General features: G+C 34.1%; 1 protein-coding gene across 3 annotated transcripts in view; it reads left to right on the top strand.

The window, feature by feature from the left end:
• Window positions 1-11,184, top strand: part of LOC139689455 (E3 ubiquitin-protein ligase LRSAM1-like) — a 29,451-nt gene extending 18,267 nt beyond the window's left edge. For all 3 annotated transcript variants that reach the window (XM_071586585.1, XM_071586586.1, XM_071586584.1), the window contains 2 exons: window positions 3,655-3,888; window positions 6,036-11,184. In XM_071586585.1, the coding sequence (XP_071442686.1) occupies window positions 3,655-3,888; window positions 6,036-6,158 (357 nt within the window). In that variant the 3' untranslated portion in view covers window positions 6,159-11,184. The remainder of the gene's footprint in view (window positions 1-3,654; window positions 3,889-6,035) is intronic.
• The last annotated feature ends 2,468 nt before the right edge of the window (window positions 11,185-13,652 follow it).

Below are 13,652 nucleotides of genomic sequence, written 5' to 3'. Positions count from 1 at the left end.
TTGGAAGATCGGCATACAAAGGTGTGTGAAATCAATAATGCTGTAGGGATATCAAACGAACGTGTTGGTCACATTTTGCACGAGGAATTGCACATGGCGAAGCTTTGCCCAAGATTAGTGCCACATATAGTATGCTCACTCTGGATCAAATTTGCATTCGCAAAATGCTTTCAAAACAGTACTTGGCACACTTTATGAAAAACAAATTATATTCTGCATATCATGTGGCAATGGATAAAATGTAGATTTGCCATTACTGGCTAGAATCATAACAACAATCCTTGCTGTGGATAGAGGCAAGTTCTTAATCTCTGAAGAAGGTAAAGACTGTGCCATCAGGGGAAGGTCATGGTGTTGATTTTTGGAATGCCAAAGCAATTGTTTTGATCGGCTGTCTTGAAAAAGGTAAAACAATAACTAGGGAGTGCTATATCTAACCTTCTAACAAAACTGGATGCAAAAATCCATGAAAGCAGACCTGGCTTGCAGAGAAAAAAAAATTTCCATCATGGTAGTGCACCTGTAAATTGAGGGATTTGCATTATTAAGTGCTGGAACATCAATGCTATTCTGTGGATTTGGATCACCTTATTCCTTGAACTTCTACGTCTTCAAAAGACTCAAATTTTATTGCCGGCCAGCGTTTTTTTCCAATCAAGAAGTGATTGCAGCTGTAGACAAGTACTTTGCAGGACTTCTGGAAGAAAACTACCGGTACAGGATAATGACATTGTAATCTTGGTGGATGAACTGTATTAATATTAAAGGCAATTATGTTGAAAAATAAAAATTTTTTGAAAACATAAATTGTCATTTTCATCTTTGGGCTGAGGAATTTTCAGAACACCCTCATATAAGTGTTTGATTATATAATATAATGACCAAACTCGTAAAATTTATATATTTGGCTATAAAATATATAAAAATATATTTTCTTGAGACTGATTTCACCTAGCTTCAAGAAAATTTTGCAAATATCAATACCGTGGAAAAAATTAGTATAAGCTATTATAGGTGTAAACTTGATCAATTTTCTGTTTTCATTTCTTGTTCTAGGTCCTGTTTAATGTCAATTTCATTGTAACAAAACATCACTTGTGTCAAGTTAGGAAATCTTTTGAAAAATTGAGCTGAACATAAGTATTCCCATGTGATAATGACTCATCAGAGGAAGGTTGAAAAAACCTGACATAATGCATTTTGAGCAAATAATTTCATGTGAGACAAATTGCTTGCCATTGTTATTTTTATGGGAAGGAGGCAATGAGCACTCCATTACCATTCTCAAACCTCCCCCTGAAAATTAATGTGAGGTGGAATATCTTTCCAAAAGGATCAGGCAGCATAGAGAAAATGTATCTGGGCTTGTGCATTTTATTCTGAAAGAGATCTGAACCTATGTGCTTATTATAATGAAAAATTAATAAGTTAAAATTTTTCAAATTAATAATTGTTTCGATAATTTCCTTTTTAGTTTTTATTTGTAGTTAATTGGGTCACTTGCTTCAGATATGTTCATATGAAGGTACACTGATAGTTACAAAAGACTTTCCAGCATTTTATTTATTGGTATTCAGTATAAAAACTTTAACAGATACTACTTGTTATTTTTTAATATGGTAAAGCTTGCTCTACGCTTGATAGTTTGGACCAAAGCTGTTTTAAGGGCACATATGATAATTTTTTCATCACACCTGGCGGAAAAATATGAACAAGTTGACCTTTGTTTATTTTGAGCTATTGTTAGTGAAAATTTTATGCTTTTTAGGAAATATGAATTGTTTCAACTACACAGATATTGAATGTTAGTCTTTTTAGCTTTTTTCTTTTGTATGCAGCAATTACAAAGTAATACGAGCAATTATTTTTAGCTTCTTCCTCCATTTAAACTCATTGGGAAATAAAATGTGCCTGCTTCATCTTAAGCTACTCACACATTTTGGCATTTTTAATTCAAATTTGAAGCAAATTTTGGATTACCGTCTATGTATCTACTTAAATTCAGTATGAAACCAAGATAAATGTAGTTTTATTAATATTTAATTCCTCTTATTTTGGTTGCATAATTCAGTGTTTCACTGTATTTTAAATGAGGGATTACTTTTTAAACAATCCTGTTTCAGAATAACATGACAAGTTATTTGAGAATTGATGATTGTCAGCTTAAATTATTGTATTTTTATAGTGTCCTGTGAAAACAATGAGCCAGGCCAATGAGTAAATTTAATTGACTCAAGCTTGACTTTTTGAAATCTATGGATATCTAGACTTTAAATTACAATTTTGTGATTTACACAAGGTTAATGAAGAATACAACAGTACAGGTTCTTTTGCTACACTGTAGAATTATAATATGCAGCCAAATTTGTGAAATCCATTAGTTAATCAGCCCTGAGAAGTGAGGGGGAGACAGCATAGGTGTTTTGGGAACCGGTGGGAGAAGACTGAGTAAGGGGACTAAGCTTGGTTCACCCATCTGAGTACAGCTATTCTGATGTAATGACTGAACCAAGCCCAGCCCTACCAAAATTCCAGCCTAATGCTTGACTTAAATGCCTTTTTGCCTTTCCCTCCCTTCTCCATGTCGCTACATAACCTGCAGATTCCAGAAAATTTATGGCACAGGGTTATGGAATATTGTAGGATAACGTGTCTACCATTGTCTTCTACATTAAACTTGTGTTAACTAAAAAGTTCTTGTTGAAATTATGTACAGTGTGATGAGAACCTAATCTACGTATAAAACTTGGAAATTGCCATTATGCAGTTACATTCACTTATGAATGATAAAGTAGGTCTTTCCAAGTAGAGCAATTGTCGTACATTTATGTGATTCCTCCAACTTTATCGAAAAATTCACTAATTTTATATTTTTATGATCAACTGCCAGCCGAATGTCGAAAACTGCAACTTTGGATGATTATAATTTTGTCTGATTTTTTGCCTTTCTTTGGTGTAACTTCTTGTTGTGGTAGAAAGTATTTATTTTTGTGGTTGCTTCGTTGTCCAAATCCTTTGTAAACATACATATCATGCCTTTAGAACTAAATATCTCTAACATTGCCAAAAATAATTGTTTTGAAATTAGAAATCCCAGTCAACCTGAAAGAGAAGAATCAAAATAACTTTGTGCTTCTCCGGGCTAGAGTTTTTAATGTCAACTAGTTTCACTACACTGTAGTATCTGGACTTCCTCAAAGTATCAGCCTCGCTATCTATCTCTCAACCTCAAAAGGCATATTCACTGAACTAGCAAGGGTTTCATGGTTTAGTTCTCTATTCAGGTGTACTTTTTGCTGTGGAAATCTAATTTGCAACCATTAATTATCTTTTGATGTTATTTCCAATCATCTGTATCATACATATAAGACAGTGATGACTATTGAATACCCTTCTCTCTCAATTCCAAAATCTGTGGATGCAAGTCATATGAAATACCTGTATGTCCAATTGCTATGCTTAAAACTGTTTTAGAGAAAGCTTGTTTTCAAGTGATGAAAATTTGCCGAGTATCGTGACAATGTATATGTTCTTGGTATTAAATCGGGCATAGTGGTACCAATTTAGCAGAGTTTAACAACCTTGTATTATTCTTCAGATGCATGTCATGCACAAGGGTAATTAAAATATACTGTACCCTCATTTACTTTATAGGCAGGTGTGACAGATGCTAGGGATAGAGAGGCAATACTTAAGGCCATAGAGGACTACAATGCAGAGAAGATGTTGTATCTTGAGAATTTGGCGAAAAATTTGATCCAGCCAAGTGCCCCTCCACAAGAATTGCTGGAAGATGGAGCTGCCTCTGCGCAGCAAGTAATGCCTTGCTTTATTGACACATCGAATATAATGAGCCAGTGTGAGTGTGCTGTTTGCATGGATAAAAAGGTAAGGAAATATTTTCATCATGGTATGATGCTTCAAGCAATATTTTTAGCAAAAATGTCATGCTATCTTATTATTTTATTTGATATGACTGAACTCTTCAGGTTAGTGATTAAAATTGTAATTAAATAATTAGTCAAGGATGATTGTATGCAAATGTAATTGTTTAAGGTGGTGAAGGATTTGACTGCTATAGACATTTATTTTTTTTGTCATTTTGGTATATGGTTTTTTGGTAATTAAAAGTGATGAACAAATGTTATGTTCATGGGTTCAATGTATGTATGTAAGTTTGGAAAATTAGGGATAAATATTTCAATTTATGCAGAAATCAATATGATTATAAACAGAGCAGCAGGTATGTTTCGTGCCTATTAGGTATCATATTAATAAAGGAGAATAAAATTCTTGGGTTTTTTATTCCCCCAGACTTAGGGAATGCCATATCCTGTAAACAGAGTGATTCAAAACTTACTGGACGTACAGAATAAAGTGTAAGCAAAATGAGTTCATTTACCATATGTTTGAATTATGAGAATGTCAAACCGTGAATTGATAAACATCATTTCCCCAATTCCCTGTGTCATACTTTGAAGTATTCCATGAGGAAGAAAATTATGGCCTCCATCTTCCAAAAGAGGTGCTTTCAATGAAAGCAGACTTAATGTTTTCCCCTGCTTTTTAATATGGTGAACAGTGATGGATGTTGATAAACAATAGTCTGCTGATTTCAGTTTAATTTTCTTTCTCCATATCACATGCCTTGGCAATCTCAACATTTTGGCTGAATCCAGACCCTTAATTTCTCCACCAAAAGACTTGTTTATTTTATTAACTGGCTCTCAGAAAGATGATATTGCGCTGTAATGTGCATTAAATGAAACAGCATACGAGAGAGCTGCTAGCACATGGGAGAATTTAACACAAGTTGACCCTAAAGAGCTCAATAGGTGATGAAATGATGAAGCCAGGTTCATTTAACATGAAAAAATAGATCCCCCTTTTTATGAATAAAATTGCTTTTTCAGCATTTGCTTAATTTGCTTGTCTCCTGTCGGAAGATTGTGGGCTTCCTGTACCCAGGTCTAACATGGGTATATGACGCAGCACTGTCTTTGATTCCTGCCTCCTCTACCCTTCATAGATTAGATAATACAGTGTCACGTTTCCCAAGTAGCATACCCCCAAGGGTGCATGTAGCAGATGATCTAAATTTTATTTTTTTTCCATGAGTTTTCAGGTTTACCAGGTCGATTTTGGTGCTAATTCAAGGCAGTGTTTTACACAATGGCATTAGATTTTTAAGGCAAATATCAGAGCAAACTGGGAAAAGTTTTATATGTATATTGTGGTAGAGAAGAGGAAGTTACAAATATGTATTTCAATCTTTTTGAAAGAAGAAAAAGAAAACAATCGGAACTTCATTAAAAAAATTGTTTGTCGAAGAAAAAAATTGGTTCTCTCTTATCATCTAAATTAAAGTTAGCAAAAACAAACTAAAATGATCAAAATAATACATTGAAATATTGGATGTAGTCTATTTGTGTTAAGAAACTGGAAAACTAAATGCTATATAGTGGATGCACAATGGTGCCATGCTAACACTTGAACATCAAAGAAAGTTAACTTCCTCACCCATTAAAAAAGTCAACGGAATCATTGGCATCATCAACAGGACTCTTTTAGTGACCGAAACTATTCGCAAATATCTGCTGCTCCTCTTTCTGTGTTTTCAATAAGTGCACTTTCAAAGCTGCCTCTATTTTCTTTCTTTCATTGTCTCCTGAAGCTTTCTTATACCTTTCATACATATTGTGGAAGCTATGAATCAATTGCAGCAATTTATTGATAATATTAATTGATTGGTAGATAAGGTCCTGTTCCTGAATATTGGGTCATTCTAACCAATTATTGTTGTATTTCTCTCAGTCATTCCATTCTCTGTGCCATCAGTCCCCTATATATCATTGGATTTTTCACATTTACTGTCGTCGGAAGAGGATATTCATACAGTACATGTTAGATGAGGTAGTGTTTTTCTTCACAAATATGTACTCCATATATAATGTAGCTATATTCCTTATTATGAATATTGGGGAATTAAAGTGCAATTCTTCATGCACCATTATTTCTTTGATCTTATGTTTCAGTGTGAAGTTATATACATCCCATGTGGTCATTTATGCTGTTGCATTGGATGCTCGGAGAAATTGGATCAGTGCCCCCTGTGCCGTGGTTTGGTGGAGCAAAAAATTCGAGTAATTCCAAGCTAAGGGTGTATAAAACTAGTTATTATTGTTGCAAATGGTTTCGCTAAACAATAAAATGCAGATGCAGAAAAATGTAAATCTTTGCCTTACCTTTTGCCTGAGAATAAACTATTTTACTTTCTTTTGGAAAGCTAAGAGTTATGTTGTCTGAAATAGGTCTATTAAGTCATGATATTTGCAAATACTCAAGTAACTGGAAACTTCATTTTAGAAGTTAAAAAAGAGTGAATTACAAGTTGCCTTAAATGAGGCGAACTAAAACCAGTCATTGAATTGTCATTTTTACAATATTTTTAAGTGACGAAAAGTTGTTTGATGTTATTTAATTGTAAGTTTCCTCTGAACTCATAATGAAGTATGAATGAAGAGGACCTATGCATCCTTTTTGTGATACTGAATTTTAACCATGTATAGGTACACTTTTTACATTTTTAATGGCCTGTACAGGATTTGTTTTTCATTTGAAATTAGCGTAATGATTTAAATACATACAAATGTATAGTGGTGTATTCAGGATTAATTCCAAGTGGGGACATTTTGATATCTATGTCTTGGTAAGGGGTTTATGAAGGTGGGAGCCCTAAAATTCCCATGCAACTTTCTCCTCCAGTTTATTCCAGCTGATAATCTGTCTTGTTAAATGTTATTTCCGCATAACATCACGATGAAGTCAGTTTAATTTAAATCATGTAATTAAGGTTTTTTTGTGGTCTAAAGAGAGCATGAATTTGGTGGAAACCCTTGTGTTGTATCACCGAATATGCAAGAATCGGCCATTTGTCAGACTAAACTTCACAGTGGTTGGCCTTTAAGTATGGGAGGCATGTGGAGTGTGAATTGTATGTTCCAAAATTATCTGGAAGAGAGTTGAGTGCTCTGGCACAAATTTCTATTGAGAATTAGTTTTTGGGGCCTCATATTGGGCAGGAACATGGCCAAACTTGCCTCATCCTAGTTGTGCCATGCGCATATGCTGGATTGCATTTAATGTAACAGCTATGATTTCATGTGCACGTACCCACTCAAGAAGGGAGTGTCTTAATATTCATATGAAAATATGTGAATATCACCCTCATGTGATGGGACTGAGGGTGTTGCTAAATTTTCTAATGCATGAAATCAGTACAAATTTTTTTTTAAGCGTTGGTGGAAAATAACTGTCAATTGAAATAAAATGTATAATGGTTAGCTCTAAAAATTAAATTTCCTGGAAGAAGAAGTGCCATTTTCATTTTTACTTGAGGTTGTGTTTTTTTTTATATCATACCATCCAGTGGTTAGCTATAGAAAAATTGTAACCCATCACATTTTATAAAGCTGCGTATAAACATTGAAGCCCTAATTTATATGTATGAAGCACTCAATGTAATCATATTAATTTAAGTGATATGAGAGATTTTTATAGAGATAAACCAGGTTTTCAGGAGTGATTGCCATTATAAGAAATATTTCTACAAGTGCCATATAGCGGCATAATTAATGCAATGTATCACTATGTATTGTCAATAAGTTTTTCTTTGGTAAAATCTATGAAATAGTGGTATGAATTTTAAGGAAGAATTTTCAGTTGGTATGATAGATTTTTTTTAATGGGTTAAGGGGAGGGTTAAATCCTGACTGATGGAAGTTGACAGTGGCATAAAAATCTTTATTTGAAACTGGTAGTAGACAGAGTTTCAGTGTAAGCAATTTTTTTATGGTGTGCTTAAGAGTATTTATCAGCATAGTAACACACATATAAAAGACAACAAGCAGTAGAATTGACGTTGTCCTGCCGGTGGCTTTTCATTATTATCAGTCAAAGCAAAAAAAAATTCATATTTTTAGGCATTTTTGTGAAATTTTTCTTTTTGAGCCAAGAAAATTAAGGGACTTACCCAGACTTTCAGGCACTCCGAAGTTTTGTGTTTGAATGCACATCATTTATAATTGTAACATTTAACAAATGGACGATGAATAAACTTTTTATTGCTTACTTCTTTTCGGAATATCTTTTCACCTAACAGTATTATGAATTCTAGTAGTTGTGAAAAATTTTCCCTTTTTTTCTCATCTTTTGAATGTCATGGAAATCATCAAAAAGATTTATGTACAGTCTATATTTTCTTTTTAAGACCAAAATTTATTTTTGTATGAAGCCTAAAACAGAACATGTAAATAAAATTGTAAAATAAAACATAGGTAGTTTTGTTAGTTCTGAATGGATGAAATGCATTAGGAAATGGGATATGAACAAACTGATAGAAATTGTGATTTGAAATGACTCCAATCAATCAAAGTAAATAAGCGCACTGGATGGGTTTGTTATGAGAAGTCATACATATATGTATGTGCTTAAGCCGTAGAGACTGATAGATTTGTATACAAAAGGTGAACTATAAAATACTGCCAGTTCATGTCAGTTGTTTTTATTGTGTCCAGAAATGTCAAATTTATTATTCATACAGTGCTCTTTTGAAAATGTAACATTTATATTTGCCAGGTATTGTGTAGAAAAGAGCTAGTGTAATTGTTTGGAAAGACAAAATTAGGAACAATATTTTTAATGTGTTCTGTACATATAAATATGGGCTTTCAATCAATAATAATATGTGAACTTGAAATAAAAATGGAAACCTTTTGATCAAACCAAAATGTTTAGGATGCATAGAAGATAATTGGTAACTAAAATAATGATTAAGGGAAATTAAGTATTTTGTAGAAACTAATGATTGAACATGCAGGATTTCTATTTCATTCCTGGGAATGTCATCTGTGCCAACCACTAGTAATAATGTAAGCAGACTTGCGATACTTTATATTTAGGAAATGCAGATAAGATTGATGACGAGGCAGTATTTTTCTGCCATGTGTACATTTAGGTGAAATAATTCCCACAAAAATGGGAAACTGCCAGAAGATGGGATGAAGTGTGAATTTAACATGCCATGTTCTCTCATTTCTTACCACATACTTAAAAAAAGTCAAGTTTTTTTTAGAGCTTTGATGAGCCTTGTTGATTCTGTGTATATTAATACTCCCAAGTGGTAACTAAATCATAGACTGAATGGTTTCTATTTATTTGCTGGCCCTGGTGGTGGCGGGGTAATATCCTCGCCTGCCAACCCAGAGGTTGTGGGTTCGATCCACGCCTAGTTGGCTTTTTCTCCATCTAGGGCTTGGGTGTTTGTAAATTTTTTCTGCTGTTTTATGTATATATTCATTCACATGAAAATAGATATTTGGGAAAAGGAAAGAAACCCATAGAGAGGACGAACACAGGAGAGTTGGGGAAGGCAGAATTGAACAGATCACAAGGGCATAATTATTTCTTTGACTGGGACTTGAACACCAGATCTTTCGACTTGCCGGGCCCATGCTCTATCCACTTGAGCTAGTGATGAACCGTAATTGAATATTTGTCTGCCATATGGCAACGTAAAGGCCAAAGTGCTGTTTTTGGTTTAATGTGAAATAAATAAAGACATTTCCTATTTCTGCCATTACCAAACGAAGCATAACGCATTGTGAGAGGAGGTTTTGGGGATAGTTGCAAATGGTAAAGGAGCCATTAGATAAATAACGTAGAGATTAAATGAATGTGAAAGGTAAAATGAGATGATGTGAGTAGACACAAACGCCTTCCTATTAGATTCATGGAATGTCTTTTGTAGCCCCTCCTTTTCTGCATTAATCATCCATCTGAAAAATTATTCAGAAGCCAATTTATCAGATTTAAAACATATTTTGAATGAAATTTACTAATGGATATGCAAACATCTTTGGTTGCCTTTGATTTTATCATTTATTTAAAATCACATAAACCTTATTGGATTAACCCCAAGAAATCAGTTGGTGGTAATAACTTTCTGATACCATAATACCCGTTTTGACCAGGATTAGGGTGATGTCTATGCCCTGAGAACATTTAAATGCCTAATGCGATTAATTTGGCATATACTATCATACTACCATTCAGTCTTTTGACCTTTCTTGTTTGCAATTCTATAGATTTTTAATGCCTATTGCTTTAGATTTGAGGAATAGTATTGTACATGATAGCTCTATTTTTCATGACTGTGAGACATGTTATTAGTGGTTGGCAAAGATAAAATGGCAGATTGGTATCTTTTCCCATACATTTGATATAGATAAGGTCATTTTGGGAAAAAAATATTCTATTCAGTTTTCATTATTTTATTGACAACAATGGATGAAACTGGCCATGCTCTTCCTAAAGACACGCATAAAAATATCAGTAAGATATAATTAGGTACTCTATGAATTTCTAATGATGTGAAAATAATTAAGTGGTTTCTACAATTTAAGGCGCACCAGAAGTGTGAGCAAATTCTCATACATCCATAATATCACGGAAAAGAAACTCTTCAGTGACTATTCATTTGGATCTAATTTATGCCTGCTCTATGAAAGTGAAGTGAATTTTAATAATAATAATATTTGGCCATCTCATTCCCTCATGGGCAACAGTTAGAAATCAGGATAAACGAAGTTATATACTTTTTTTAAGATTGGAATTTATTCAAATGTGAGATATCCAAATAAATTACTCATTGCCAGATTACTAACTATACTTATGTTAAAAGTATATTAATGACCTCTATCATTCTTGTAAGTGATTTTGACCTCAAAACCAGCCCACTTGGTTTGATCTTAAGGCCATATCTTTCTTAAAAAGGCATTAAATGAATTTTACACTTGTTATTGATTGTGTTAATATAACTGTGGCACCTCTTAAAATGAATTTTTTCTGCTTAATACTCAATAATTATCATCCATAAATGTTTTTTCTTTAAGATTGTAAAGTTCTCTTTGCTTTCTGAAAATGTAAAGGATAAAAATATTGCATTCTTGGTAAATACAGCCATCTCTCTCAGTATATGCTGTGTATTCTAAAATATGCTTCTTTATTGTTATTATATAACTATAATCATGCAATACAGATTGTGATTTTCCTGCAATTTTTATCGGCCTATTTTGTAACAAACATTGTTATTGTTTTATCTTCCCAAGTTTGAGTGAGTACCTAAAGGACCAATTTAAAATAAAGTTTGGATTTTCCAATATTAGTTTTTTTTTCTGCTGCAAAATAATCTTTCCTGCTCCAGCAATGGTTCATTCCTTGTGTTTCATCACTTATGGGAGGTAATGCCAGTTTTGGGCATTAACATGTTTACTACCCTTCTACCTACTTTTTTTTTTCAATGCTACTGCTGCTCCTTACTGGCTCCCTTCTACTCTGCCTTATGACTCTTGACATTTTGATCTATAATTTCAGTAATCCCCATTATCTTTCTATTTTATATCGCTTGGCACTTATGTAACTATATTTCCTCTCTCCATCTCCTGCTTGATGTTTATTAAATTCCCTGTACTTAACATCATCCCTTATATTCCAATTCTCTTTTAGAAACAATGAGGTCCTCTGCTTCTTTTCTGCCAATTCTATTGTGCGATGATTATGTGTGTTGACAACCACAGAAGCCTTGCCTCTCGTACTGCTGGAGAGGGCACCCACACCTCTGGGCAAAGTCCTGTAGTTGCCAGTACTCGTTCTCAAAATTGTACCCATCATAGAATTATGGAATAAATAATGTGGCATCACATTGCCTTCTTCCTCAATAGTGTTTTGCACATTAAAGCAGCCATCCTACTTGTCCTAACAACCTGTTAGATATCTTTGCAGCCACCTTACTGAGTAACAGATCAGTAAGGTGGCTGCAGTAACAGATCCTGGACAACATTTTATATAGCTGCCTCTTAGCCTATCAAATGTCTGGCATGAGTGACCCTACCGGAAGCAGTTATCATTTCTCCTGCCACCACAGTCTTAGAGGTCATCTGAACATGCAAGCCTTTCCACCATGTCAAGATTTTAGTCCCTTTGGAGGGAAGAGTTAAATGAAAAACTTGATTTTGCAATTTAATCAATCCAGTCTTGTTATTATATGAACTTATTTTTAATTTTCTTATAGCCTTTGGTGAAGAAGGCAACGGTAAATCAGCTCAAATATTTATCCCAAGATTTGATAATGGGCGAGGGCATAGCGATGAGTCTTGGTAACCATGGAAATATGAACCTTGTCATGCCCAATAGCAGGAGATCAAGGTTTCTGCAGTCGTCATCATATGAAATACAAAATGGAACAGACTACAGCAGCAAAGAAGAGAATATGGAAGAGGACTGAACCAGTAAGAAGAGAAACTTGTTATGTTGGACGATGTTGAGTACAGGTAAATTAGAAAATATAGTTGGAGAGGAAGAGAAGAAATGTAGATATTTTTGGGCTGTGCGAGGGGAGATGGAAGGAAAGTGGGGATAACTGGAGTGTTAATTATTGAGTAATATTCAGTGGAAGGGAAATGAGCTAGTGATGGATAACATTAGTATTGAACAAAAAGGTAGGAAGAAGTACTGCAAATATAGAGTAGGAGAGTGATATTTATTTAGTACTAGCCCTAAAACAACGAAGTTTCTACTATTCACATCAGATTATAAACACGAAATAACCACAATGACAACCAGTAATATTCGAGCCCTAGGTGGGGGAAAATCCAACTATGTGGCAATCAAACCCTCAACCCATGGATTGTTAGGCAAAGATGTCCTTGCCCTGCCACGACTGGGTCTGATGATGATAGAATATTATAAGTGAAAGCTGAACCAATGAACTTGGTCATTATACAGGTTCACATGCCAACAATTAACCATAGGGGGAAATAAATCAGTATATCGGGTATCCCTGGGAGGAAAAATTTAATAGTCATGGAGGATTGGAATGTAATGGTTTGGAATGAACGGTAAAGGAGTGAGGTAAGGAGCTATGATTTTGGAACATGGAACAGCTCCTGAGAGAAATTGGTAAGAGTTCTAGTTTGAAATTCTGAGCTGTAGGAATGATTTAATCATAATGACACTTTGTTTAAGTGCCACAAAGGCATAGGTATACATGGAAAATGCATTAGATGTCAGTTAGACTATATTATGTTTAGACACAGATTTAGGAACAGTATGATTAATTTGCATAGTTTCCTTAAAGTAGATGAGGTTATAGACAATATGATTAAGAAGATAGACCAGAGAAGGAAATGAGAGAATGTAAAGACAAAATTAGGTGGAAAGAAATTCAGAGATAGAAAGAAAATTTAGATGGGAAACTTAATGAGGTGAACGAAGCATGGTGTAGGACGGAGTTTGAGTTAATGGAGAGTTTACAAAGGAAGGTAAAATCCATGCAATTTTATTGAGTATTTTAAAAAGAACTCCTTTAAAGTTTCACTTGTTTAGTGGGGATTAATTTGTGATCACACTTTAAACTAGTAGCAAAAAAGTGTACATACATGATTAGCCAACTTCATTTGGCTATCTTTGAAACTTTCATCTGGGCAATTGGTGTTTTTCTGTGCATAAGAGTTATCTAGAAATTAGAAAACAATGAAAGTGGATTTTCTAGCTCTTGCAATGTAAAGATATGGTCCCTCTCTTAATGTGATGCC

This window comes from Hetaerina americana, unplaced genomic scaffold, assembly GCF_022747635.1.
Source record: "Hetaerina americana unplaced genomic scaffold, ioHetAmer1.1.p SCAF_24, whole genome shotgun sequence".
NCBI classification, from domain to species: domain Eukaryota; kingdom Metazoa; phylum Arthropoda; class Insecta; order Odonata; family Calopterygidae; genus Hetaerina; species Hetaerina americana.
The sequence above is the reverse complement of the archived record's forward strand: the minus strand, read 5'-3'. Positions and strand labels throughout refer to the sequence as shown.